We start from the raw sequence: 26330 nt of genomic DNA, 5'->3' as shown, positions 1-26330 counted from the left end.
TGAATTTTTTGATTTATTACTTTCATTGTATGTGTGAGTGTTTTGCCTCTTGTAAGTTCAGTGTGCTTGCAACACCTGCAGAGGCCAGATCATGTGATTCCCTGGAACTAGACTAAGGACAGCTGAGTCACTCTGTGGGCATTAGAGAAGCAGCCTGGGTCTTCTGCAACAGCACTGGTGCCCTTGACCGCTGAGCCATCTCTTTAGGCCCTTAAACTGTTTTTAAAAAGAAGTTTTATTTTGAATTATGCATTCTGTGTGTGGGCATGGGCATTCAAGTATGTCAGATTCCCTGGTGCTGGACTTACATGAGCTTCTGAGGTGCCAGGTGTGGGTGCTGGAAACCATAGGCTGGAAGAGCAGTACATGCTCTCGACCACTGACACATCATTTTTATGCATTTGCCTGGATGTCTGTCTCTACACCATGTGCATGCAGCGCCCGGGGAGGCCAGAATGGAGCATCCGATCCCCTGGAACTGGATTTACGGAGGACTGTGTGCTGCCACGTGGGAAGGAAATCTGGTTCTCTGGAAAAGCAGCCTGTGCTTTTAACCGCAAAGTCATCTTTCCAGCCCTCGCTTAAACTTTATTAATTTTTTTTTTTAAATTGAGGCTTTGTGTCTGCTGGCCGGTGGTGAGCGCCTGGGATCCTAGTGCCTGGCAGGTGGAGGCAGGAACGTAGCAGTGTCAGCTACATATCGACATTAAGGCTAGCCTGGGCTACATGTGATGTGCTCAAAACACATACTGCCTCCATCTCAAAATATCGTGTACTCCAGACTAACCTCAAACTTAGGATCCATCTGCCTCTGCTTCCCGCGTGCTGGGATTACCTGTTACCATACCCAGCTTGGACATTTCTGTTTTTCTATGTTATACTCATGAAGTCAAAGTCTTTGCAGTTCCCATTGGGGCCTGTCATAGGAACTGAGATTGCATTTTACCAGGTAAACATTTTTTTCTTTAGCCATTCATATCTTCCTCAAAGTTTGGGGTGGGCGTCATGTCCAGTACTAAGTACAGGGATATACAACAGAGCATAGGATAGAGCCATGTCTCTGTTCTCAGAAATGTACTCAGCAAGCGAAACAAATAAGGTACTGTTAAGTCACAATAAAGGAAAAACCCACATAGTTTGCTTTCGAATTTGAATTTTATTACTCTTCAAATTTTACGTAGGTAACCATGATATTTAGGGCACTCATCTGCACAAGTGCATCAATTCTAGCATGGTGGTGATGGGTTTAGGAACAACTGCAATTCTTTAATCGGCTTTACTGGGGTGTGTTAGGACTGAGGGAAAATGCTCTTGTACAACTTCGCAGGGGAAGAACGAGAGGGCGTGAGAAAAAGTCTTTCCACACGCTGTCGGGGCTCAGAGGCCGTAGAGGCGGGGCTCCGCCCGGGTGTGGGGCCAGCCAGCCCGGAACTACAGTTCCCAGAAGGCCTCGCGAGCCCAGGAGGGAAGCGGGGCCGGGCAGGAAAGGCGCGAGCGAGCGAGCGGAGGCGGCGGCGGCCGGTGCCCACCCCGGCGCGGTCTGGCTGGCTGGCTCGCTGTCTGCCGTCGGTGCCGCGGGCCGACTCGGCGTAGCACCCTAGCGCTCCGGAGCTCCGGCCGCGGCGAGCTCGCTCCTCCGCCCGCGGGCCCGGCCAGGGTCGGGATGTAGGGCGCGGGGCTCCGCGGAGGCCGCGGGCGCGGCGGGGGCTTCGCGGAGGCCGCGCCGAGGATGGAGAGAGCGATGGAGCAGCTCAACCGTCTGACGCGCTCGCTGCGCCGCGCGCGCACCGTGGAGCTGCCGGAGGGTGAGGCGCCCCGGGGCCGCGCGCTCCGCCGTCGGGGTCGGGGGGCGGGCGGGCGGCGGGGGTCCGCGGGGCCGGGACCGGCTGCTCGCCGGAGGTGGGTCCGAGCGGAAGTGGCCCCGCGCCGGGGCAGAGTGCGGTGGCGCTCCCCGGACGGGCGCGGCTGCGGACTCGCAGTGTTTGCCTGAGCTGCCGGTGGGCAGGCGGGCTGGTGTTCATTCATTTATTTATTTTTAAAGTATGGGGCGTCGCTGTGTTTTGGCAATGTGACAAAGGCTGTCAGACTCCAGACAGGTGTTTCCAAAGCGCTGTTGGTGTGTGTGGCAGGCATTCCTTCCTTCGGTAGGCTAGGCATGCCCGCTGTCCTCATCGGTTAGTCATGAAGACTTGTGTTGAGTGGGCTGGGTGAGAACTGGGGTGAGTTCACACAGAGGAATAAAAACTCTTCCGGACGTTTGCTTTGGAAAACTCCCAGGAAAGCATATGGGAGGGGGGGGGGAGCCAAAGTGTTTGCTGCCTTTGTGAAGTCGGACGTTCTCGTGGCAGTGGGAGATGTTTGTAGCCCAGGCTGGCTCTAACTTAGGGAGCTTCCTGCCTTAGCCTTCCAAGTATTGGGATTCCAGGCATTCGCCTACCGTTCCCTGTGTAGTTTGTTTCATTCCATTTCCCCCCAAAAACCTTGTTTCAGTTACCTACGGAGAGTGATGAAAGAAATGTGGAGTTGGAGAATTTGGGGATAATTCTTCTGAAAAAAAGTTTTATTCTCAGTGATTCTGAGTAGAGTAAGTTTGTAGCAGCTATTTCTCAGAAGTAAATTTGTATTTGTTAACTGTGCTAGAATGAAACAATTGATTTAGAATAATCCGAGTTTTATTAAGTAAACTTCAGCTTCCCTTTTTCCTCTATGTCTGCCTGTGAGTCTTTTCTAAGGACTGTGCTCACTCTTTCTGATGTCACGCTATTGATGACAGCTGATGAAGGCCGTGTGTACTGTTTATTGACATTGCTATTTTGTATTGCTAACTTGCATAAATATGGCTTCGATAATATTTCCTGGTTTTAAAAGTTAGTATATTTTCATAGTAGAAAATTATGATAATAAAAATAATGAAAAGTCTGTTATCCACTCCCAGTAGTAAACAATGTTACATACAGTATTTTGTTTTGCATTTAGAAAACATCACAGATGTGTACCCATAAATATGTTTCATGATTTGGCAGGACTTGGTAGGATATATGAAACAAAACTTGCATCTAATTTTTTTTAACTGACTGTATGAAGAGTAGCTTTGTATTTAAGACTTACTTTTCTGCTTCCTTAGTGTTCGTTCCTAGAAGATGAGCAGTATTTAATTATATAATCAACATTTTAAAGACATAATTATCCATTTCTTAACCTATTCTTTGGGAAGTTCTAGTCAGCAGTCTGTGCTTGGAAACTTGAATATTACAATTAAAAATAAAGTGTTTCCCCTTGTTGCTAGGCAGGAATGGCATATTGCTTACATCTTCTTTTGGATTACAAATTTTCATTTGATTACAATGAATTTGTTCATTTTGTTTCTTGCATTTATATTTGTCTTTCAGTTTTGATGAATCTTTGAATTCTTGTAGTTTGGCTCTTTCAGGTAGATCATGTGTAGGGCTTTCTGTTTGTTAGTTTTTGTTTTTTTTTAATTGAGAAAATATTTATTATTATTATTATTATTATTATTATTATTATTATTATTATTACATCCCAACTGCAGTTTCCCCTCCCTCCTTTCCTCCTCCTCCTAGGTTTCTCTTCAGAAAAGAGCAGGCCTCCCATGAATATCAACCAAACATGGCAAATCAAGTTCCAGTAAGACTAGGCACCTCCCCTCTTATTAATGCTGGACTGGGCAGTCCATTTTGAGGAAAAGGCTCCCAAAAGCAAATGAGTCAGAGACAGAGACAGAGTCAGAGACAGCCCCTGCTCCGACTGTTAGAGGAGTCCCACAAGACAAACACACCTGTTACATATATGTAGAGGGCCTAGGTCAGTCCCATGCAGGCTCCCTGATTGGCAGTTCAGTCTCTGTGACTTTTAGGAACCCAGGTTAGTTGATTCTGTGGGTTTTCTTGTGTTCTTGATCCCTCTGGCTCCCACATCCTTCCTCCCTTTTCCAGAAGAATTCCCTGAGTTCTGCCTAGTGTTTAGCCTGGGGTTTCCACATCTGCATCTGTTTCCTTCAGGTGCTGGATGAAGCCCTCTGATGACAGTGAGCTAGGCACCAGTCTATGAGTATAGCAGGGTATCATTAGGAATCATTTCATTGATTTTTTTATTTTTATTTTTTATTTATTTTTTGCCAGTCCTGTTTGGTTCTATGCTAGGACTCTGGGCTATCCAGTCTCTGGGGCATGGCCCTCTAAGCAGTGACAGGCATGGGGTCCCTCTTGTCTCTTGTGGCATGGGTCTCAAGCTGGACCAGTCATTGGTTGGCCACTCCCCTGATTTCTGCACCACTGTTACCCACCCCACCACATCTTGTAGGTAGGATAAATTGTAGGTCGAAGGTTATGTGGCTGGGTTGGTGTCCCAGTCCCTCCACTGGTAGTCTTGCCTGGTCACAGAAGATGGCCGGTTCAGGCTCTGTATTCCTAATTTCTTGGAATCTTAGCTAGGGTCACCCTTATAGATTCCTGGGAGTTTCCATTGCACTAGGTTTCTAGCTCTTCTCTGAGATGCCCCATCAATTCCAGCCCCACCAATTACAGTTGTCTCTCCCAGTACTCTCTCCCTCTACCTGATCCCTGCTGTTCTTATCCGCTTCCCACCCCCTTCCACCCTCCATATCTATTCCTTTGTCCCTTTCCAGGGAGATTCATGCTCCCCTGTTTGTGCCCTCCTTATTACTTAGCTTCTTTGGGTCTGTAGATTGTAGCATGATTATCCTTTACTTTACAGCTAGTATCCACTTACGAGTGAGTATATACCATGTTTGTCCTTCTGGGTCTGGATTACCTCACTCTGGATGACTTTTTTTTTTAGTTCTGTCCATTCCCCTGCAAATTTCATGATGTCATTGTTTTTAACAGCTGAGTAATACTCCATTGTGTAAATGTATCACATTTCTTTATCCATTGTTTGGTTGAGGGACATCTAGGTTGTTTCCAGGTTCTCACTATTACAAATACAGCTGCTATGAACACAGTTGAGCAAGTGTCCTTGTGGTATGATTGAGCATCCTTTGGGTATATGCTCAAGAGTGGTATAGCTGGGTCTTGAGGTAGATCGATTCCCAATTTTCTAAGAAACTGCCATATTGATTTCCAAGGTGGCTGTTCAAGTAGTTTGCACTCCCACCAGCAGTGGAGGAGTGTTCCTCTTGCTCCACATCCTCTCCAGCATGAGCTGTCACTTGTGTTTTTCATGTTAGCCATTCTGACAGGTGTAAGATGGGATCTCAGAGTTGTTTTGATTTGCAGTTCCCTGGTGGCTAAGGATACTGAACATTTCTTCAGGTGCTCCTCTGTCATTTGAGATTCCTCTGTTGAGAATTCTGTTTAGATCTGTATCCCACTTTTTAACTGGATTATTTAGTTTTTTGATGTCTAGTTTCTTTAGTTCTTTATATATTTTGGATATTGGCCCTTTGTTAGATGTAGGGTTGGTCAAAATCTTTTTCCATTCTGTAGGCTGCTGCTTTTTCCTATTGATGTCCTTTTCCTTCCAGAGCTTTTCAGTTTTATGAAGTCCCATTTATTGATTGTTGATCTTAGTGCCTGTGCTATTGGTGGTCTCTTCAGGAAATTGTTTCCTGTGCCAATGAGTTCAAGGCTATTCCCCACTTCTCTTCTATCAGGTTCAGTGTATCTGGATTTATGTTTGGTTTTTGATCCACTTGGACTTGGGTTTTGTGTAGGGTGATAAGTATGGATCTAATTGTGTTCTTACATGCTGACATCCAGTTAGACAAGCACCATTTGTTGAAGATGCTTTCTTTTTTCATTGTATAATTTTGGCTTCTTTGTCAAAAATCAGGTGTTCATAGGTGGGTGGATTTATGTCTGGGTTTCCGATTTGATTCCATTCATCAACCAGTCTTTATGCCAATATCATTTGGTTTTTATTACTATACCTCTGTAATACAGCTTGAAATGAGGGTTGGTGATACCTCCAGAAGTTCTTTTATGGTAGAGGATTGTTTTAGCTATTCTGGGCTTTTTGTTTTCCCATATAAAGTTGAATATTGTTCTTTCTAGGTCTGTAAATAAATGTGTTGGGATTTGGGAGGGAGATTGTTTTGAATCTGTAGATTGCTTTTGGTAAGATTGCCATTTGTACTTTGTTAATCTTGCTGATCCATGAGCATGGGAGATCTTTCCATCTTCTTCTGTCTTTTCCAATTTCTTCAAAGACTTGAAGCTTTTATCATACAGGTATTTTTCTTGCTTGGTTAGAGTTACCCCAAGATATTTTATATTATTTGTGACTATTGTGAAGGGTGTTGTTTTCTTGATTTCTTTTTCAGCCCATTTGTCGTTTGTATATATGAAATGAAGGCTATTGATTTTTTTTGAGTTAGGGCATTCTATTTTATTCTTAATTTTTTAAAAAACTTTTAGCCAGCAGTAGTGGTGTACACCTTTAATCCAAGCACTTGGGAGGCAGAGGCAGAGGCGTGTGGATCTCTGTGAATTTGAGGCCAGCCTGGTCTACAGAATTAGTTTCAGGACAGGCAGGACTGCTTCACAGAGAAACCCTATCTAAAAAACAAAACAAAAAAACACACACAAAAAAACTTTTATTCTTGTTACGTACATCACATCCCGACTGCAGTTTCACCTCCCTCCACTCCTCCCAGCCCCTCTCCCCACCGCCCCTCCCTCCCAGATCTATTTCTCCTCTGTTTCCCTAAAAACAATAACAACAACAACAACAACAACAACAACAAAAACCCCAAAACCTAAAACCAAAAACTGGAGAGCAGGCCTCCCAGGGACATCCACTGAATGTGGATACAGTAAGACTGGGCACAAACCTCATATTAAGGTTGGATGAGGCAACCCAGTAGTAGGAAAAGGGTCCCAAGCACAGGCAAAAGAGTCAGAGACAGCCTCACCCACTGTTAGGGGTCCCACAAGAACACCAAGCTACACAACCATAAAGTATACGTAAAGGACCCAGCTCAGACCCATCCAGGGTTCATGCCGTTACTTCAGTCTCTGTAAGGCCCCTGTGTGGCCCTGCTTAGTTGATTCTGTGGGTTGTGTTCTCGTGGTGCTCTCTGCCTTAGGCCATTCTGAAAATGTAAAAATTGTTGTGGTGCGTTTTAAGACTGAACAGGGACTGGTTAGATGGGTCAGTGGTGTGCTTTGGAACACACATGTACGTGCAACACACACACACACACACACACACACACACACACACAGGTAATAAAAAGCTGAACAGAAGTTCAAGATCTTTCTAAATTTAAGAAATAATCAGGTCTTTTTTTGCATTAGAATTTAACAGCCCTTAAGTGTCTAATTATAATTAGAACAAGTTGTTAAAGTTGCATGTTTCTAATCAGCTTCCACCCTAAAACTAACTTCGTTGCATAACATTAATATATAGATACTTGACTTACTGACTTGGATGCTGAGAGGTGGTGCCCTCATATTTCTGCTAAGTGATGGAGAGCATGTTTTTGTGTCATCCCGTACAGGGATAACAAAATTTTGTGAGAGAAAAAGAGGGAAAGGTGAGGAAATTGTCAGTGATGTGGCTTCTTCGTGAGAAAACTAGTTTAAACTGTTAGATATACAGTGAAGGTAGTTTGTTTAATAAGATAGAATTTGATTGCATTTTAGCATATATATTTGAATCATGGTCAGGATAAATGCCAGCTTTTAAAACAGCAACACTTCTTTCCCTTTTGTGGTCATTGCTGGAGCAGTCAAATGAAGTTGAGTCCCGTTGTGACTTCTGATCAAAGCATGAACTGTAAAAGGGATCTCAGTACACAACATATTAGTGAGCATTGAAAGGCTTCCATTAATTATATTAAACTTATTTGTATTAAACTCAACAGAGATCTGTCTGCTTCTGCCTCCTTAGTGCTAGATGGGATTTAAGGCGTAAGATATCATGTCTGGCTGGGATCTGTATCTTTATAAGGTTGGATGTGACTTAAGACCTGCACCTAAATTTTAATATAAATAAAAAACTTTATGAATATCATTAATGCAAACCTTTTGATGCTCAGTAATGCTCACTTAGGTTACGTACTTTGATTTATTTTGTTTTCTTCAGACAGAGTCAGTGTGTAGCCTTGGCCACCTGGTACTCCCAGGTCATCTTCATGTAATCCTCTTGACTTGGCTTCCCAAGTGCTGACATTATAGGCACATGCCGCCATGCCAGGCTTGCATTGTCGTGATGAAAACATTTAGGTTCACAAATACAGGTATTGTGTGACTGTTAGAAAGTGACTTGACTGGAGTTGTCGTGGTGTAGAAGCACAGGGTGTGTAACACAGAAAGAATGCCATGATGTCAGCAGAGACTTAGGACAGTGTTTTCAGCTTCTGATGATGACAGGTTGGCACTTGGTGAGGACAGTTTGCTGCGTTTTAAGGAAATGGATACAGTAACTCGATGGCATCTTACTGTGGACCTTTCGGTTTGTGTAGTGAGGACACTGGCTGTTATGGAACAGGTTCTCTTGGGGCTCTGGAGTCAGTCACTGAAATGCCAGCATTGCACAGCTGGATTTTAGGGGTAAAACAGGGATTGTAGGGTCTGCTTTATAAGGCAGCTGTGATACAAAGGATCTCCTATATGTGGTATTTAAAGTATGCCTTTGGTGGAGGTAGGAGGCCAGCCTTGGCTACATAGAGTTCAAGGCCAGTCTATTGAGTCCCAATCTCACCAGCCTTCCCCAAAGAAAGAATGTGTTTTGGCTATTAAATTATTATTTTTATAGTGGAAGAATTTTATCTGCATACTGAACTTGCGAATGTTGACTAACAGTTGGTTTTCATGTATACATTCACAAATAGTAAAATAATAAAATGGTAATAAATTTCTATATTCCATATATATGACTCAATCCTGGATTTCTGAATACATATTTTAAAACACAACTGAAATAACATTATCAGCACCAATACAGTTAAGCAGTCTTTTTTTTTTTTAAATTTATTTTTAACTGTTCTCAGATAGCTAGTACATGCTTATCTTTCTCTCTTTCAAAAATGTATGCCAGTGCGGAGGATCAGACCCATGGTCTAGGGTCTCTCATGCTGTGTATGCAGTCTACCATTGCCAACACCTCAGCTCAAGTTGGTTTGTTGAAGTCGGTATTCAGAGTCAGCTCATCATATTTGGTTAGTTCATCTCTCAAGATTTAATGTCTCAGGCTAGGTGTGGTGGTGCATCCCTTTTGTCCCAGCACTTGGGAGGCAGAGGCAGATGGATCTGAGTTTTGGGCTAGCCTGTTCTGCATAGAGAGTTCCAGGACAGTCAGGGCTATATAGAGAAACACTGTTTCAGCAAACAAACAAACAAACTTAATGTCACTAGAAACTTCTAGAAGAAGTTTGAAATCTGTTGTACAAACCGTGTGAAATGTTGTTAACACTAATGAACTATACACTTGAAATGTGTATGTGTTTTTTATCACAATAAGAAAAGAACGTATCATAAACAAAAATCATTTTTGACTGGTTTAGGCTTACAGAAAATCCAGTTTTCCTGTCAACATCTTGGACTACCATAGGACAGTTATCAAATCTAAGAGGTTAATATTTTCATAATACTACTGTGAACTACCCTCTAGATTTCATTGGAATTTTAGCTTTCCCACTGTTCTTCTCTATTTAGCATGCACTTCAGGATACTCTTATCACTTTAGTTGGATTCTCTAGTCTTCCCCAGCTTTGGCCGTCCTTTAGGGCTCCTTTTGATAATTTGAAGGAGGACTGTCAGGCGTTTGTGGCATTACTTGGATTTGTCAGATGTCTTCTTGTGATGAGATTGAGGTCGCCCGTTTTGGGGAATATGCCCTTCTCTGGATCATAGCAGTTATTTCTAATACTACCAGTCCATTAAAGTGGAAGTTGCTGGGTTATTACTATAAATTTATTCTTTTTCCAGTGTAATTTTTGGGAGATACTTTGGTATAAGCCTCAGTATTTTAAAAGCTAAGTAAAATCTCTAAAATAATATGATACCATTGGTAATGTATAAAAATAAGGTCAAAACACTGGCTGAAAAATAACATAAATGTCATGTGGCACCTGAGATACTGACTTTGTGCATGTGCAGTGTATATGTATACATGTATGACATGTGCCCAGAGGCCAGAGGGGGATATTGGCTGTCTTCCTCTTGTGTTCCATCTTGTTTCTGTGAGACAGAGCCTCCTCTTGGACCTGGAGGCCGCACTGGCTGGCTGGACAGTGCTGAGGGTTCCAGGCACATTTTTATTTTATGGGGTGTTGGGGCTCAGAACTCAGAAATTCAGGCTTGTGCAGCAGGTGCTTTTACCCATGGAGACCTCTTCCCAGCCCCACAGATGCTGATTTTTAACTTCTGAGTCACACTGTTTGCATTTCTGTCTATAAAGATACGAATAGTCTTAAGAATATAAGGCAATAGTATATGTATGCACACACACATTTATTTTTATTTTTTCTTTCTTTATTTTTTTATGACATGGTTTCTCTGTGTAGCCCTGGCTGTCCTAGAACTCAGTTTGTAGACCAGGCTGGCCTCGAACTCACAGAGATCTGCCTACTGTGCCTCCTAAGTGCTTAGATTAAAAGTGTGCGCCACCACCACCTGGCTTGCAGTAAATATATATTTAAGGTTTCTTCCTTAGTAAAGATTTTATTTTATTTATTTTTGTGCATCTGTGAGAGTGTGTGATTGTGAGCATAAGTGTGTTCTAGTGGCCTTGAGGGTCAGAAGAGAGGTCAGATCACTTGGAGCTTGAGTTAGAGGTAGATGTGAGCTGCTCCACGTGGGTAGCAGGATCCAACTCTACTTTTTCCCAAGAGCTGCAGGTGCTCTTTAGTCCTGAGCCTCCTTTCCGTTCTCTTCGGGTTTTACTTTGTCTTTTTCATTTTTACACATACTTGGCTTGGGTTGCTCCTCCCTCTTCTCTCCCCTCTCCCCATCTCCCTGCCCTTTATCCCTGCTGAAGCCAGTTCCTCCCCAATATTCTTCCTATTTTCATATCTCATTTGTTCTTTTACCCTCCCTATGACTGTCTCTGAAAATCTCCCTTTCCCCTCCTCTGACTTTTGTTTTGTTTTTTGAGAGGAAAGGTTTCACTCTGTCGCCCAGGCTGGCCTGGAGCTCACCTTCTAACAGTCCTCCTTGAGGCAGTCTTCTTGCCTCACCCTCTGGAGTACTGTGTTGATGGGTAGAGCCACCATGCCTGGCATACATTTAAGATTTTAAAATTATTTTAGCATATATATATGTACATATATATACACACATACACACACATCTATTATACACATACATTAACACAATATATGTTTTAACATCCTAGTGTTTAAATTTGGGGTGCTAAAATTTCCCAAACTATACTTATTAACAATAAAACATGTTTAGAAAAGTACCTCTTTGGAAATAAAATGTCACTTGTGAAAGTTATGGGAAATAGTAGATCTCCAATTTTGTCTTTAGATTGTGGTCAAGCTAAGCTTTTCTTTGACAGTGTAGAAGGCAGAGGCAGCAAGAGAGGCAGAAATTTTGTGGTGGTGTGAACCCTGCAGCATCTTTGGTCACATTGTTCTTGCCTTACTGGATCTCTTTACTGTTTACAGCAAACACTTTACAAGAAAACTGTAATTGTTGGTTTCGTTGTTGCAGAAGCAGGGGATACTTTTAATTCTTTTCTGTTTATTCTTTTACTCAGATAATGAAACTGCTGTTTACACATTAATGCCAATGGTTATGGCTGATCAGCACAGGTAAGTATGCACCGTTTTTAATTTATGCCATCATGCTTTTCTCTTGTTGATTTTTCAAGTGTTGTATTAACTGTCATTCTTCAGAGAACTGTTAGGATTAATAAATGTTGGTAAAGAGCTCTCAACTTGATTTAATATGTTTTAAAAATGTTTTTATTGGGCTGGAGAGATGGCTCAGAGGTTAAGAGCACTGGCTCCTCTTCCAGAGGTCTTGAGTTCAATTCCCAGCAACCACATGGTGGCTCACAACCACCTATAATGAGATCTGGTGCCCTCTTCTGGCCTGCATGTATCCATACAGGCAGAATATTGTATACATAATAAATAAATACATATTTAAAAAAATGTTTTTATTATTCACATGTCAGTTCTTTTTATCTTTCTTGGGTGTATAGGTCTGTTTCTGAACTCCTGTCAAATTCAAAATTTGATGTCAATTATGCATTTGGACGTGTGAAGAGAAGCTTGCTTCACATTGCAGCAAAGTAAGCCTGATGTATTTGTCATTAAAGTCTGGTCTAGAGCAAGGATGTAAGCCTTGAATCCTTTCCCAACAGCAGCTGGCAGCCAGGGTGCTTTGCCTTGCTTAGCCCTAGGTGTGCTGTGTATTTGCTTCCTAAATTGTTAGTGGTGATGTGGAATTCATGTCCTATGTTCATGTGATCATAGCTTGTTTTCGGTGAGGCACAGGGATTGTCTAGATGTGTGCAGAGTGTGCACTCACCACTATTCCCTTTGTCTTACCACTGTCGGCGATAAAAAGGGCATGGTGAATGCCTGTGGGCTTAGCAGTTTTATTCTTCTTACCAGGATGGGAGTATTGGTTTTATCCACAGCCCAGCACCGACTGGCCAATATCTGTCTTCCTTTCAAGATTTAGGTGGCAGTCTTGAAACTAATTGTTCACAATTAACTAGCTCCCAGAAAGTCAAGAATATTGTATAGTTTCTTTCAGAAACTAATTGTTTATTTTGCTTTATTTGAACTTTCAATCATAGTAGAATGTAACATCTTGAAGGCAGAGGATAATTAATTTTTGTTATGAGTTAAATGGTAGGTAAATTGGGACTTAAAAATGTGTTTGATAGATTTTGTTTTTAAATTTTGTCTAGAATGGCTATTTGTTGAATGTATCTGAACTGTCTTTTAATAATGTTTTAGCTGTGGATCCGTGGAATGCCTGGTTCTTCTGTTAAAGAAAGGAGCAAACCCTAACTATCAAGATATTTCAGGCTGTACACCCCTTCATCTGGCTGCTAGAAATGGGTAAATTTCATTTTTCTAATGATGCATTGTCAGTCCTGACTAAAATAGTCAAGGAACTCATTCTTGATTTTTTTTTCTCTTCCCAACATTTGTCTTGAGGAAAATTACAAAAATGATATAACTATTTTTAGTCTTTTAAGGATATTTGTTTACTTTTTCTCTTTAAAATTATTAAACTTGCAAATGATAACCATATCTAATAATTTATTGAATTTTTCTCTGATAGTTTCCTTTTTGGAAATGGAAATTTATTATTACTTGGATATAAGGACAATCTATTTTGTGTTTTTCTTGTCTCTTTCCCTGTTAATCTTTCCACTTTCCTTGGCTTATTTCTAAAACTATTTAGTTAATTTTATTAGTGGAATTAAATTATTAATATATTACACAGTTTACAGTTGTTGGAGAGTGACTCGCATAAGAGTAATCTTTCTAGGGAAGGGCAGCTTTCGATACCAAAGCTGCTCTTCATTTTGTTTACTTACTTATTTAATGACAGTGCTGGAGAATGTGAACAAGAGCTAAATGTCCAGTAGTTCTAGCCCTACCCTGTTTCTCATCTAACTGTTGTGGCAGTTGCTTTTCTTGTTGCCCTAATAAAGTGCTCTAACAGGAGCAATTTAAGGGAGGAAGGGTTTATTTTGCTCGCAGCTTAGGGTTTTGGTTTGTCATGGTGTGGAAGTCAAGGTGGCAGATGGCAGCTGAAGCAGCTGATCATGTCACATCCACAGGCAGGAAGCAGGATGTCAGTCCCAGAGTGGTGCAGGGCTTCCTGCGCAATTAGTGAATCAAGATAATCCCCGAAAGCGTCCTAGAGACTTCCCAGGTGACTCTAGACCTGCGACATCTGAAATTAATCATCACAGCTGTGAAAAAGTTTCCTAAGTGTTTAAAGACAAAACTAACACAATACTAGTATTTCTAAAGTGTGAAAACTTAAAGATGGCATATTGGGTACATTGTTGCCTCCTGGTAATATTCTGGTCATTATTGATTAATATCATTGCCATTTTGTGCTTTTTTAAAGCCCTACTGTGTTGTTTTCTTGTCTTTTTCTGCCACATATTTTAATAGTGTTACATCTTGTGGCCTTTATCCCTTTGTGCTGTTTAGTTCTTTGTCAGCTTGACACAGCCTGCGTCATTTGGAAAGAAGAACTTCAGTTGAGAAAATGCTTCAAAGAGATTGGCCTGTAGCAAGTCTGTGAGGCGTTTTCTTGATTAATGATTGCTGTGGTAGGATCCGGCCCACTGTGGGTTGTATGAGCAGCATTCCTCATAGTCTCCGTTTCAGTCCTTGAGTTCCTGCTTGGGCTTCCCTCAGTGATTGATTGTGATTGAGACATGGAATCCAAGTAAACCCTTTTGTCCCAAAATTGGTCAGCATGTTAACACAGCAATAGAAAGCAAACTAGAACACATTGGTATTTGTTTGCTTTTTAAAATTCTTTTGGATTAAGGAATGATACCAAAACAATGGAATAAAATTTAAAATGAAAACAAGCAGTTTTTGATCTAGGCCTTGATGAATTTAGATTTATAAGTCTTTTTCAAACATTGTAAATTTTCTCTGTCAATATACTTCCTGTTGTATATCTTTTAATTAATCTTACAGATACTTTTATTTTCTGTTCTGAAGAGGAATTCTATATAGTTGAAGTAGCTACATATATGAATGGCTATGGGGATAAAAACTGTCCATCTCATAACTTAAAGCCAATTTTTTTCATACACACACACACACACCCAAGACGACATAACGACATTAACCATAGTTACATCTAGGTCGGGTAGGGGAAAGGTATAGTATTTGGTCTAAAGTCTGTTTGATGTGTCCCACATCATGAGTGAGCCAATTTGATAGGTAACAAAGTACCAATTAAGCAGCTATTTATATATTAGCTATCTTGCAGTATGTCACATCCAAAGTCATAAATTATTCATTACCTTGTTAGGATAATGGCTGAGCTCTTTCTTGAATGGTTACTACATATCTCAACCGTGTTTCTGAACAGCTACAAAGGGAAGGATAGCTTGGTGCATGGGAGGGATGAAAAAGTTCTCTTTTACACACAGTGTGTGAGGATCAAGGAATAGTTGTCAGACTCGAAAGACAGGATGGTCTTGGTCATCTGGAAAGACTGTTTAGGTACAGTTCTTTTTAAATAAAGGACTTTTAAGTAGAACATACAAAGTACTTTTGATCATTCATGTCAACAGTAGTTGAAAAAAGTTAACATTTTGAAGGTTCAGAAGTAGGGAAGATAATACATAATTCACTTAGCAATCAGCAAGATGAAAAGGAGCAGACGACCTGTTCTCTGATTTGGATGCCTTTCTTATGTCTACCAAGAATACTTGGGATGTTCAGTACATTAATATTTTAGCTGATAAGCCTCCTGAAGGCCTCTCTGCTGATGCAGCAAACCCAATCAGACCTATTTGGAAAGCCCAGGGTTAATGGGTAAAGTGCTCCCAGGCAGTTCCCTAGCCCGCAGAAAGGAGACCGAGACTGGAAGAACCACATGTCTCTTTTTGTGGATTCTGCTTATATACCCTGTGTGAGGTCTTGAGCCTCTCTGGGGGAGGAGCTGTGTTTCAAGGGCTTTGAAGGGGCTAGTTTAGGGAAAGAGATTGGGGAGGGGAGTTGAATTGGATCTTCCACCAGACTCTTTCCAAACATCCAGACTCTGGGTATAGGGGCACTGGTTCAAGTCTGGCTATTTCTTGCGGGCATGGGATGATGTGGGGGAGTGGGGAGTTGGGAGTTGGTGGGCTTATATTCATCAGGAGGTGTGAGGGGAGGAGCATCTGGTTAATTGTCATCCTGGAGACCTCAGGCATCTGTTTCTTGAGGAAGCAAAGAAGGCAAGTTTATAGGAAAAAATAGATCATTAACATATGCCCTAGTTGTACTGTAAAGATGAATGTACAGAGCAGAAGAGCAGATAGGCCCTTTAGTGGGACATCTTGGAGGGCCAGGATAACCTGAATTCAGTGGAGAACTTGGTGAGCTGTTGTTTGATGAGTCCATTGCCCTTCTCAACCTTTCCCAAGGATTGTGGGTGATAGGGAATGTGGAGCTTCCAGGAGATGTTGAGAGCATCCAACACAAGCTCCGTGACTCTGGAAGTGAAGACTGGCCCATTGTCCATTTGTATGGTCTGAGGCAGGCCAAATCTAGGAATAATGTGTTCCAGGAATATTTGGGCCACCATGTCTGCTGTTTCCCTGGAGATAGGGAAAGTTTTTATCCATCCTGTAAAGGTGTCGACCATAGTTAGGAGGTAACGGAGTTCTTTAGGTGTGGGCATGTGAGTGAAGTTCACCTGCCAACCTTCACCTGGTTGGTGTCCTCGAAGCTGGTGCAAAGGCTGACATATCTGGAGGGCCCCTGTGAATGGACCTGTGAAATCCCCAGGAGAGTGTGGGGCCAAGGTGAGTGGCCCCCAAAAGGCTGAGAACATTGTGACCAAGCAGAGGTGCAGGGCAAGCAGGTATGACCAGAAGAAGAGTGTGAGAAGAATCGTCCTGCAAGAATGCAGGGAAGTGTCAGGGTCTTAAGTGGGAAGGAAGGGATCCTGTCCACCTTGTGACAGAAGTTGGTGAGGGAACTGTAGGACCTGAGTGAGATGTCAAAACAGAATAGGTAGCTCCCATGTCCAAAAGAAAGTCAGTGGACTTACCCATTACCTGCGGTGTCACCCTAGACTCCGAGAGGGCAGTGGGAGTCAGCAGGTCTGGGTCATGTCAGTTCTCTGTCTGGCTTAGGAGTTCTCAGTTGTCAGTGTTGGTGAGGCTGGACCTTCATGGCATGGCATAGAGGATGAACCTGCATGGGGGCATTCCAATTTCCAGTGCCCATCCTGGGCAGCTGGGAGTCAGGACAATATTGTGACCAGTGGCCCTGCTTGCTTTATTTGAAGTAAGTTTTTGGTGGAGTTGACGTGGGTTGAACTCCAGCAAGATGGAGCGTTGTGACCGACTTCCCTTGTACCCCTTGTGGGGACACTGATGGCCCCAGAGCAGCTGCTAAGGCTTGGGCTTGGAGCGTATTCTGTTGCAGCCTTGTCTGTGGGGTTGACTCAGCTGTCATTCTCGAGCATTAAAAACTTTCGAAGCCATTTTCACCAATTCCTGTAGGAGAGTTTTTTCTAATATCTGACACTCACTGAGAAATGAAATGGGTGGGAAGGCAGGAGTCTGGCAAGACAGAGAGTATGAGAAGAAACCAGGGAAGATTTGGGGGTGTTAGGTCAGTGTGTAGGTTGAGGCACCGGGAGATGGGGGGAGCAGTGGGGGGAGGGGAGGACAGGGAGGAGGGAAGGAGGAGGAATTTGGTCTTAGATTTGTGATCCTGGAGGAGGGGGTTAGGTAGGTAGAGTTTGGGGGAAGTGGGGGAGGGGTCAGTGTCTCCAGCAGTGAATGGACGGGTGCTGTGAGACATTGGCCCCTGTAGGGGGCAGGAATGCAAAACCCAAAAACCTGGACTTAGGGCAGTTCTGTCCAGTTGTATCAGACAGCCCCAATTTGAATAGATTTTGTAAATGACCCCGAAGGGGCGTTTGGGGATCAGGCTTCGAATGGCAAGTGCCGTTTCTCAAGTCTATGCTGGGGACCCGAAGCCTATGGGGGTGGGGGGTGGGAAATGCCCTTCAACAGACCGTCTTCTGGAGAAAGGGTCCAATGGAACAAAAGCAGTCCTTCACTCTGGGAAAGGTCAGGTGGAGCGAAGGCAGCCCTCTTCCCCGAACGGGTCAGGGACCTGGTGCAGCTTCATCTCTGGCAAGACACCCTGAAAAATGAAGAGGCCTTGGGCCTCCTAGGCAAGAATTTGGAAAAGGCAACTTCACAGCCCAGAACCGATCTTAGTCTGGCAGAGAGCAGGTGTTGGGGATAGGGGTGTTTTCCCACCAAGTGGCCCTGGGCCAATGGGGAAAAATCAACCCCCACTTGGTGGAACTTCCAGTGATAAGTCTTTGGCCTCCTGAAGGCCTCTCTGCTGATGCAGCAAACCGAATCAGACCCAGTTGGAAAGCCCAGGTTTAATGGGTAAAGCACTCCTGGGTGATCCCCGCCCCCCCACCCCCCCTCCGGTCCTCAGAGTGGAGACAGGGACTGGAGACGGGAAGAACCATGAGTCTCTTTTCAGGGATGCGGCTTATATATCCTGTGTGAGTGGTCTTGAGCCTCTCTGGGGGAGGAGCTGTGTTTGGCAGGCTTTGAAGGGGCGGGTTTGGGGAAAGAGATGGGGAGAGGAGCTGAGGTGGATCTTCTATCAGACTCCTTCCAAACATTAATGTTTATTGCTTATTGAATGGCTGCCGTTTTCAATATGGAAGTGCTTACTGAGTGTTTGGTGAACGACTGAGTAGTCAATACTTCTGGAGCTACTTGTATTTTCAGAAATAGCTTTTTACTATAATTGCATTATGAAATCAAATTTGTCTGTCTTGAAGTATAAGTTATGCAAGAATTTTGTCTTTTTGGCTGATGTAGTTTGGTTTCTTTGGGTCCTCACTTGTTGCTGTGTGAAGGAGAGTGTGAGTCTGTTGGTCTGCCTCAGCTCTCGGTCTCTCCTCTCAGCATTGGTGTTGTCTTGGATTGCCCTTCTCCTGTCCTGCTTTTTTAAACACAACACCTTTGTAGCTAGAGCTGGCTCGGATTTTCAGCAGATCAGGATTGCAGGGGAGAGCCATCATGCCCAACACCTTCTTTCTAGTGTAAGTCCCATAGGCTTTCATAGGGCTCTGTCGTTTAGGCCACTATAAGCTTCCTATAATTGTTTATTATCTGGGCAGGAAAATAGTTGTTTCTTTATGTAGGAGATTGAGCCCTACTCCTGATTATATGAAATATTAAAAGGAAAGACTTTGAAATTATCATTTATCTGTAGGTTACAGATTGGTCAGGTTAGAAACATGATTTTAAAAATATTTGGAGGGTAAGTTATGAGTTCATAAAGAGCAAAACTAATATCAGTATTTTAGCTGTGAATCTTAGCAAAAGAGCTGCTCAGTTGTTGGGTTGTTTTGACAGAGATTGTGGAAAGTAGTGATAGTGGTTATTAAATAAGAAAAGCAGGGTAGATTTTTCTCCTCTTGCCCTGTATCTTCTGCGATTTGTTTTTGGAAGGGAGAGCATTACACATTGTTACTTGCTGTGGGATGGTCTTTCTGTATGCTGTGAATATGTATTGCTACCATTGGTTAATATAGATGCTGCTCTGGCCTATGGTAAGACAGGTTATTGCCAGGTGGGAAATCCAAGCAGAGATACAGGGAGAAGAAAGGCACAGTTGGGAACCACTGAGAGTCGCTAGGGGAAGAAGATATAATGGAATACAGGTAAAGCCACGAGACACATGGTGATACATAGATTAATAGAAATGGGTTAATTTAAGATGAAAGAGCTAGCTAGCTAGAAGCCTGAGCCATAGACCAAACAGTTTTTAATTAATATAAGCCTCTGTATGTTTATTTGGGACCAAGCAGCTGCGGGACACAAGAAAACTTCCAGCTACAGTTACTTTTCCTCAACCAGCCTGCTTTAATGCTTTCTCAGGTCTGTTTCCACCCAGCTGCCTCTTTTGGAGCTGTGCCAATGGTCTACGTTGGATTCTGAATAGGTTTTCAAATGCCACCTGGATGGACACAGTCACAAACATACATTTAGAACAGAATATTGTTTTTAAAATTAAATAATTGTAGTCAGCCTTTCTTTGGACCGCCAGCTCCCAAATAATGACACGGAAACATTATTAATTATGAAAGTTTGGCCATAGCTTACGCCTGTTCAAAGCTAGCTCTTTTAAATTAACTTGTTTATGTTAATGTATGTTCTGCTAGGTGGCTTATTACCTCTTCTTCATATAGTGTATATCTGACTTCTCTGCATCTCCCCAGTGAATCTCTGCCCCTCTGATTCCTTCCCAGAAGTTCTTATCTTTGTCTGGAAGTCTCTCCTATCCTCTTCTGCCTAGCTATTGGCCATTCAGCTCTTTACTAAACCAATCAGAAGGTGATTTGGCAAAGACCCATCTTCACAGTATACAAAAAGATTATCCCACAACAGTTTTATTATTTTGAGGATTTCATACATGAGCACTGTATCATCATCATTCCCATCCTTCCTCTTTCCCTCCAACTCCTCCCCGTCCCCTTACAAAGTTCATGATCTTTTAGTTATTATTGTTACGTGTATATATGTGTATGTACAATACCTAATATACATACATGTATATAATAGTAACTAGAACTGGATCAGGCTGTAAGGTAATTTTGCTTTACTGAGTTCATTTTGCTTTGTTGTATGCGTGTTTGTTCAGTGCTGACCACTTGTGGTCTGTGTGGGAGCTCATCCCTTTAGGGGGCTGGTTCTCTTTCCCTCAGCATGCAGTGACCATTTCATTTGGGGTGAGACTGTGTGGAATTTCCCATCCACGTTGTCTTGTCAATTGATGTTGGCACTATGCTGGTCTTGTTTAGGCAACCATATTGTTGATAGGTCATAAATATAGCTTCCTTGTTATATATGGAAGACACTATCACCCAGCACATGTTCTGGTCTTCTGTAGAGGTTTTGCATATGTATCAGTTAGGACTGGGTATTAGTCACTTAACAGAGCTGTCAGATGTGTTTCTTATGATTATGTTCATTATGAATTTCTAAGATCATTAATAACTGTTTTAGATAAAATTTGAAAGTAAGAATAAATGTGAGCTTCAACATTTATTCACAGCTTTATTTTCCATTTCTTTGAGTATAATGCAGATTTTTAAATGAGATTTAACCTTGTTTCAAGAGCAAGAATAAAAATGAAAAAAGTAGTTGTTTTGCAGTACTAGCTATTTATTTACTCTCAGGTTGAATGTTTATTAATAATCAATTGATAAAGTTTTATTAAAAATTTCTGCATCACTGGCTGTGTTCGGCACTAACGTGATTAAACAGTTATATAATCCATGACACAAAAAAATTGTTGAACTAGTTGAGTAAATATTTGTTATGTATTCTGTGCTATATGCTGTGTTTGGTATACTACTGTATGATAATACTGTATACATCATATAACACATACATGATATACTATATTATGACCTAGTCAATTAGATTATAAATAACTTCATGTCATGGATTATATCATAGCTCATCAATTCACTACTGAATATCTATCAGTTATCTGTCTGTTTGTCTCATAAGTGGATTGCCATGTGAGGGATACCAGTAGAAAATGACTCTTAGAAAGTATGTGGTTCCTTCTAGTTCATGGGAATCTTGAGCAGGTATTATTAATGAAGGTGAATTTAAGATAAATATTAGATAGAAGTGGATCAAGTTACACAGGAGTTTTATGAGCAAGATGAAGTGGGTAGGTAGTTAGGAGCACAGAAGACTTATTTGAATAGACATCTATTCAAGGACACACAAAGATCATTGAGCACATGAGAAGATGCTTAGCATCAGTAGTTAGGAAATGGTGAACTAATGAGCTACCAGCTCCACTATAAAATGATGACTATAAAAAAATACACCATAAAGCAAAGCATTGTACCAGCTCCATTATAAAATGATGACTATCAAAGAACACAACCGTAAAACAAGACATTGGCTAGGCTGTGGAGAAATTGGAACCCATGTCAGCAATGTAAAATGGCGGAGCTGCTGTGATAGTGCCTCAGAGATGTAAATGTAGAATTGCTGTGTGCTCTAGCCTTTTCATGGCCAGATCTACTCAAAGAATCAAAAGCAAGTCCAAAAAACTTTTGTTGTTTCATGTATGTCAACATTATGTATAATGATATGATGTGGAAGTAGCCAAGTGCCTATCAACTAATGACAGATAACAGAGTATTTATCAACCTTAGAAGATGCTACAGTAATTAAAATACCATATAGATCTGTACACTTAAAAATGGTTAAGATGAGCTGGCATGCTGGGAGGCAGAGGCAGGCAGATCTCTGAGTTTGAGGCTGGCCTGGTCAACATAGTGAATTCCAGGCCATCCAGCCAGGGCTGTGTATTGAGACCCTGTATCAAAGAATCAATCAGTACATCAAACAAAAATGGTTAAGATGATAAATTTTATATTTGATATGTTTTACCACATAACATTTTTAAAAAATGTGGGTAGAGAGGGGTACATATATTTCCATTTTACCAATACTCGGATTATGTTTTTAATCTTACTGGGGATCAAACCCAGGGTCTCAAACATGCTAAGCAAATGCTTTACCACCATGTTATACCCCCAGCCTGGTTTTGTGTTTATAGTTTGTCTTAGTATTTTAAACATTTTACAGTCAAGAAAGTAGGGATACAACAGTGTAGTATTTTGCTTTGTCCATTATATATCTTCTTATATTTCAAATGAAGATTGTTACTCTATTTAGTTAGTCAGAGCTAGAAATTTCTAATAATTTTATTTATTTAGTCAAGACTAGCAATTCCTCAGAAGTTTGGATGATAACTTTGTCCCAAATGAAATGAAAAATGGATTGTATTGTTTCTTTAATCTGTCATTTGGGTCATAGAGACAGTTTTCTATTTTATTTCAAAATAGTATTCATTTACATATTGGAGCCATAGTTTGAAATTGTGGATAGAGATATTATTTAATATTGGTAGTTGTAATCTAATATTGGTTGAATATAGTATTTCAGTGAAATAGTTGTCATTTATACATTTCTTGTCTTAGTTATCTGTTACTGTCTTTTTTTTCTTTTCAGACAGAAGAAATGCATGAGTAAATTACTGGAGTACAGTGCGGATGTCAACATTTGTAATAATGAAGGCCTTACAGCAGTATGTGCTATCAATTTTATCTGAGATTTAAAAAAATACTCTAGCAAATAATGGTGATGTGCTGTTAATGCAAATTATAGTACAAGTGTTTCTGTGGGTTACTTCTGTAAAGTGCTTGTGAGGTATACAATGAGTTCATTAGGAAAAGGATTTTCACCATGTTTATCTCGTCTCTAAATTTATAACTTCCATTCATTTTGAAGCCGTATTCCTGTACTTTCTGTCTGTGACTTTCAAGGGAGTTTTTCTGTTCAACCAGCTGGGCTGGTGGTGGCACACACCTTTAATCCCAGCACTTGGGAGGCAGAGACAGAGGCAGTTAGAGCTCTTGAGTTCTAGTTTGAGGCCAGTCTGTCTACATAGTAAGTTCCTGGACAGCCAGGATTACACAGAGAAAGAGTTCCAAGATAGCCAGGATTACATAGAGAAACCCTGTCTCAAGAAGTGAAAAAGAAAGCAGGAAAAAAAATGTTTACTAGTTCATTATACAAGAGCTATTTTCCATATGTTTTTAGGTAACAAAGGGAATGAGAGTTCACTATATATATCCTGTACTCAGCATCCATATCCTTTCAGGTTGTTTTATTGTTTTTAAACCAGTAGTTTTTAAAATCCATTTTGCTGTTATCATTTTTCATGCAAAAATAAGTTAGAATACTTTTGATTTATATACTGGGAAATGATATTGGATACTCCTGAAAGGATTGTTGAAAACAAATCACAAAATTTTAATCAAATAATTATAATTTATTTGAGTAGTATTTGTTTTTGAAGTAGAGATAAAATAATGTGGTCATTGAGCAGCTGTTTTGAAGACATAGCAGGTGTGCCTCAGCTCCTATATGCTGGGATTTCAAGTGTGTCCTAACATGCCTGGCTTTTATTACATCTTTTTTTTTTTTTTAATTGTGGCATAAGAGAAAGCTTCCCTGAGATTTGAAGTGTTATGTTAGTGGCTGAGTTTAGAATAGGTTCAATCATGAACAGAATCTGTAATTCCTGTGAAAGTCCAGATTTGTATGTATTAGCAGTATAATAGCATCTACTCATAAGGTAAGGTTGCATTCAGACTACAGAATGCTTAAAGATGCGGTATATACCATAGAGTTACAAAACCCTAGAGTTGATATAGATCTTTTTCTAGGACAGTCAATTGAGGCAAGCTAAAAATGTCTACTTCTATCATTTTAATGGCATAATTTTATATCTGCCAACTTTTCTTCATTCTTGAACTTTAAGGAAGATAGAATAGAAACATTTTTAAGTCTTTTATTTAAAAAAATAGTGATGCATATACCTAAAATGATTTTGCAAGGCCTCTCGTAAGGTCTCTTAAGTTTCCTGTCTCCTTAGGAAATTCTTTCAGCTCTTTTAGTAGATTTAGAAGTTATGTGTCTTGTATTTGAACAATGCATGGTAGTAATCTTTTGGTTTTAGGCATCACCACTTAACATTTAGTGGTGAATTTATTCTTTTTTCCCCTGTCTTTCCACTTATTTCTTCATGTATAAGCACACTTTTCATGGCCTTCCAATATAGTCATTGTAATTTTAGTTCACTTTTCAAAATCTAGTTTTGACTGAATATGGTTCATATCTATGCTAAGAATTTGCTGTAGTTACTTTTTTCCTTGCACAGCATTTTGTTCTGTGGTTGATAATTACCTTTAAAGTATTGAGGTCCAAAAAAAAAAAAAAAAAAAAAAAAAAGCCGGGCGTTGGTGGCTCACGCCTTTAATCCCAGCACTCGGGAGGCAGAGGCAGGCGGATCTCCGTGAGTTCGAGGCCAGCCTGGGCTACCAAGTGAGCTCCAGGAAAGGCGCAAAGCTACACAGAGAAACCCTGTCTCGAAAAACCAAAAAAAAAAAAAAAAAAAAAAAGTATTGAGGTAATTGTAGACTGTTAGATCGGTAGTAGGTAATATGTAGAAAGCCTTGGCACATTTTTACCAGTTTTCCTGAACATTCTATAAAACTGTATAGTATGGCGCTGTGCCCAGGATACTGATACAGTCCATCTTACTGAGATTTCTCCAGTTTCATTTGCATGGTGTTTGTTTGAACAAATAAGTTCTGTGTGGCATTCTTACCTGTGTGTCCATGGGTTTGAAGATTTGTAGTCCACAAAACAGTCGTGTTGCTCTTTGCCCACTTCTCTCCCCATCCCCTTCACTCACCACGATCAGCTATTGGCAACCATTGATCACCTTCTGTTTCTAAATGTCTGCCGTTTCAAGGATGTTAATTAAACCGATCCTGCTGTATTGTAGCTTTCAGGCTTGGCTCAGTTTGTGTTTATTCCCTGGAAATTCATCTGGCTCTTGTGTATGTCAAGAGTTTGTTCCTTTATAATGCTAGATAGAATTGCATGGTGCTTATGCTGCCCTGCAGCCTTCTCACCTATTAAAAGACATCTGAGTCCTTTGGGTTTTGGGCTGTTATCAATAAAGGTGATATAAACATGTGGTAATGTATAGGTTGTATTTCCTTAGGATAAATGCTTAGGAATGAAGATGCTGGGTTTCGTGCTTGCTTTCAAAGCCCAGTACCTAACTGTTGGCTATGGAGGTTGTGCCATTGCCAGTGTTGAGAATCTTTTCATAGGCCTATTTCTCATGTACATATCTCTTATGTGAAGTGCTTTATTTATTTTAAAAGTGACTTTTACTTTATAATTTTATGTGTATGGGTATTTTGCTTGCCTGTTTCTCATGTTTGTGTGTGTACCACGCGAATGCACGGTCCACTGAGGTCAGAAGAGGGCATTGGATCCCCTGGAACTTGAGTTAGAGACAGTTGTGAGCTGTCATGTGGGTGCTGGGAATTGAACCTGGGACCCCTGGAAGATCAGCCAGTGCTCTTAACCACTGAGCCATCTCTCCATCCCTGAGAGTAGGGTCTTATTAGATATGTGGTTTGCAAGTATTTTCTCCAAATCTTTAGTTTGTTCTTCCAAATACTTAACAGAGTGTTTTTTATAGACAGTCTCATCATATAGTAGACTGCCCTAAAACTCAATTCCTGCCTCAGCCTCCCAGGTACTGAGATGACAGGCGTGTGATGTCACGCTGGTTTAACAGGGTAACTTGGGAGTAAGCTTTCTTCTTCTTCTTTTTTTTCTTCTTTTTTTCCCTAAAAGACTTATTTATTTATCATGTATACAGTGTTCTGTCTGCATGCATGTCTGCACACCAGAAGAGGGCCATAGGTCTCATAGATGGTTATGAGCCACCATGTGGTTACTGGGACTTGAACTCAGAATCTCCAGAAGAGCAGCCAGTGCTCTTAACCTCTAAGCCATTTCTCCAGCCCAGGAGTAAAAGATTTTAATTTTGACAGGTTTTTCAATTTATACATCATGCTTTTTTTTTTGGTAACAATTTTAGGAACTCTTTATCTAGCCCTAAATATTGAAAGTTTTCTTTTTTTTTTCTCCCTGAAAGTATTACGAGTTGTACTTTTTTCTACATCTGCAGTTTCATTTAATGTTGTTATGAAATGCGAAGCTGAGGTTGAGGC

At 41.1% G+C, this 26330-nt stretch overlaps 1 protein-coding gene and 1 long non-coding RNA gene across 4 annotated transcripts in view; both read left to right on the top strand.

Annotated features, from left to right (window-relative positions):
* The first annotated feature begins 1459 nt into the window (after positions 1 to 1459).
* The window catches only part of Hace1 (HECT domain and ankyrin repeat containing E3 ubiquitin protein ligase 1), a 114965-nt gene continuing 90094 nt past the window's right edge, over positions 1460 to 26330 (top strand). Inside the window, exons 1-5 of one of the 3 annotated variants that reach the window (XM_028894680.2) lie at positions 1460 to 1805; positions 11689 to 11743; positions 12139 to 12228; positions 12905 to 13009; positions 22738 to 22813. In XM_028894680.2, coding sequence (XP_028750513.1) covers positions 1730 to 1805; positions 11689 to 11743; positions 12139 to 12228; positions 12905 to 13009; positions 22738 to 22813 — 402 coding nt within the window. In that variant the 5' untranslated portion in view covers positions 1460 to 1729. The remainder of the gene's footprint in view (positions 1806 to 11688; positions 11744 to 12138; positions 12229 to 12904; positions 13010 to 22737; positions 22814 to 26330) is intronic. The other 2 variants (XM_028894681.2, XM_037200376.1) reach the window with 2 other exon arrangements.
* On the top strand, positions 23220 to 25285 carry LOC119086855. The gene is made up of 2 exons (XR_005090223.1): positions 23220 to 24492; positions 24701 to 25285. It is a non-coding gene; the product is annotated as an uncharacterized LOC119086855 (long non-coding RNA).

This window comes from Peromyscus leucopus, chromosome 8a (assembly GCF_004664715.2).
Source record: "Peromyscus leucopus breed LL Stock chromosome 8a, UCI_PerLeu_2.1, whole genome shotgun sequence".
Taxonomy (NCBI): Eukaryota; Metazoa; Chordata; class Mammalia; order Rodentia; family Cricetidae; genus Peromyscus; species Peromyscus leucopus.
This window is presented reverse-complemented; position numbering and strand designations above follow the sequence as displayed.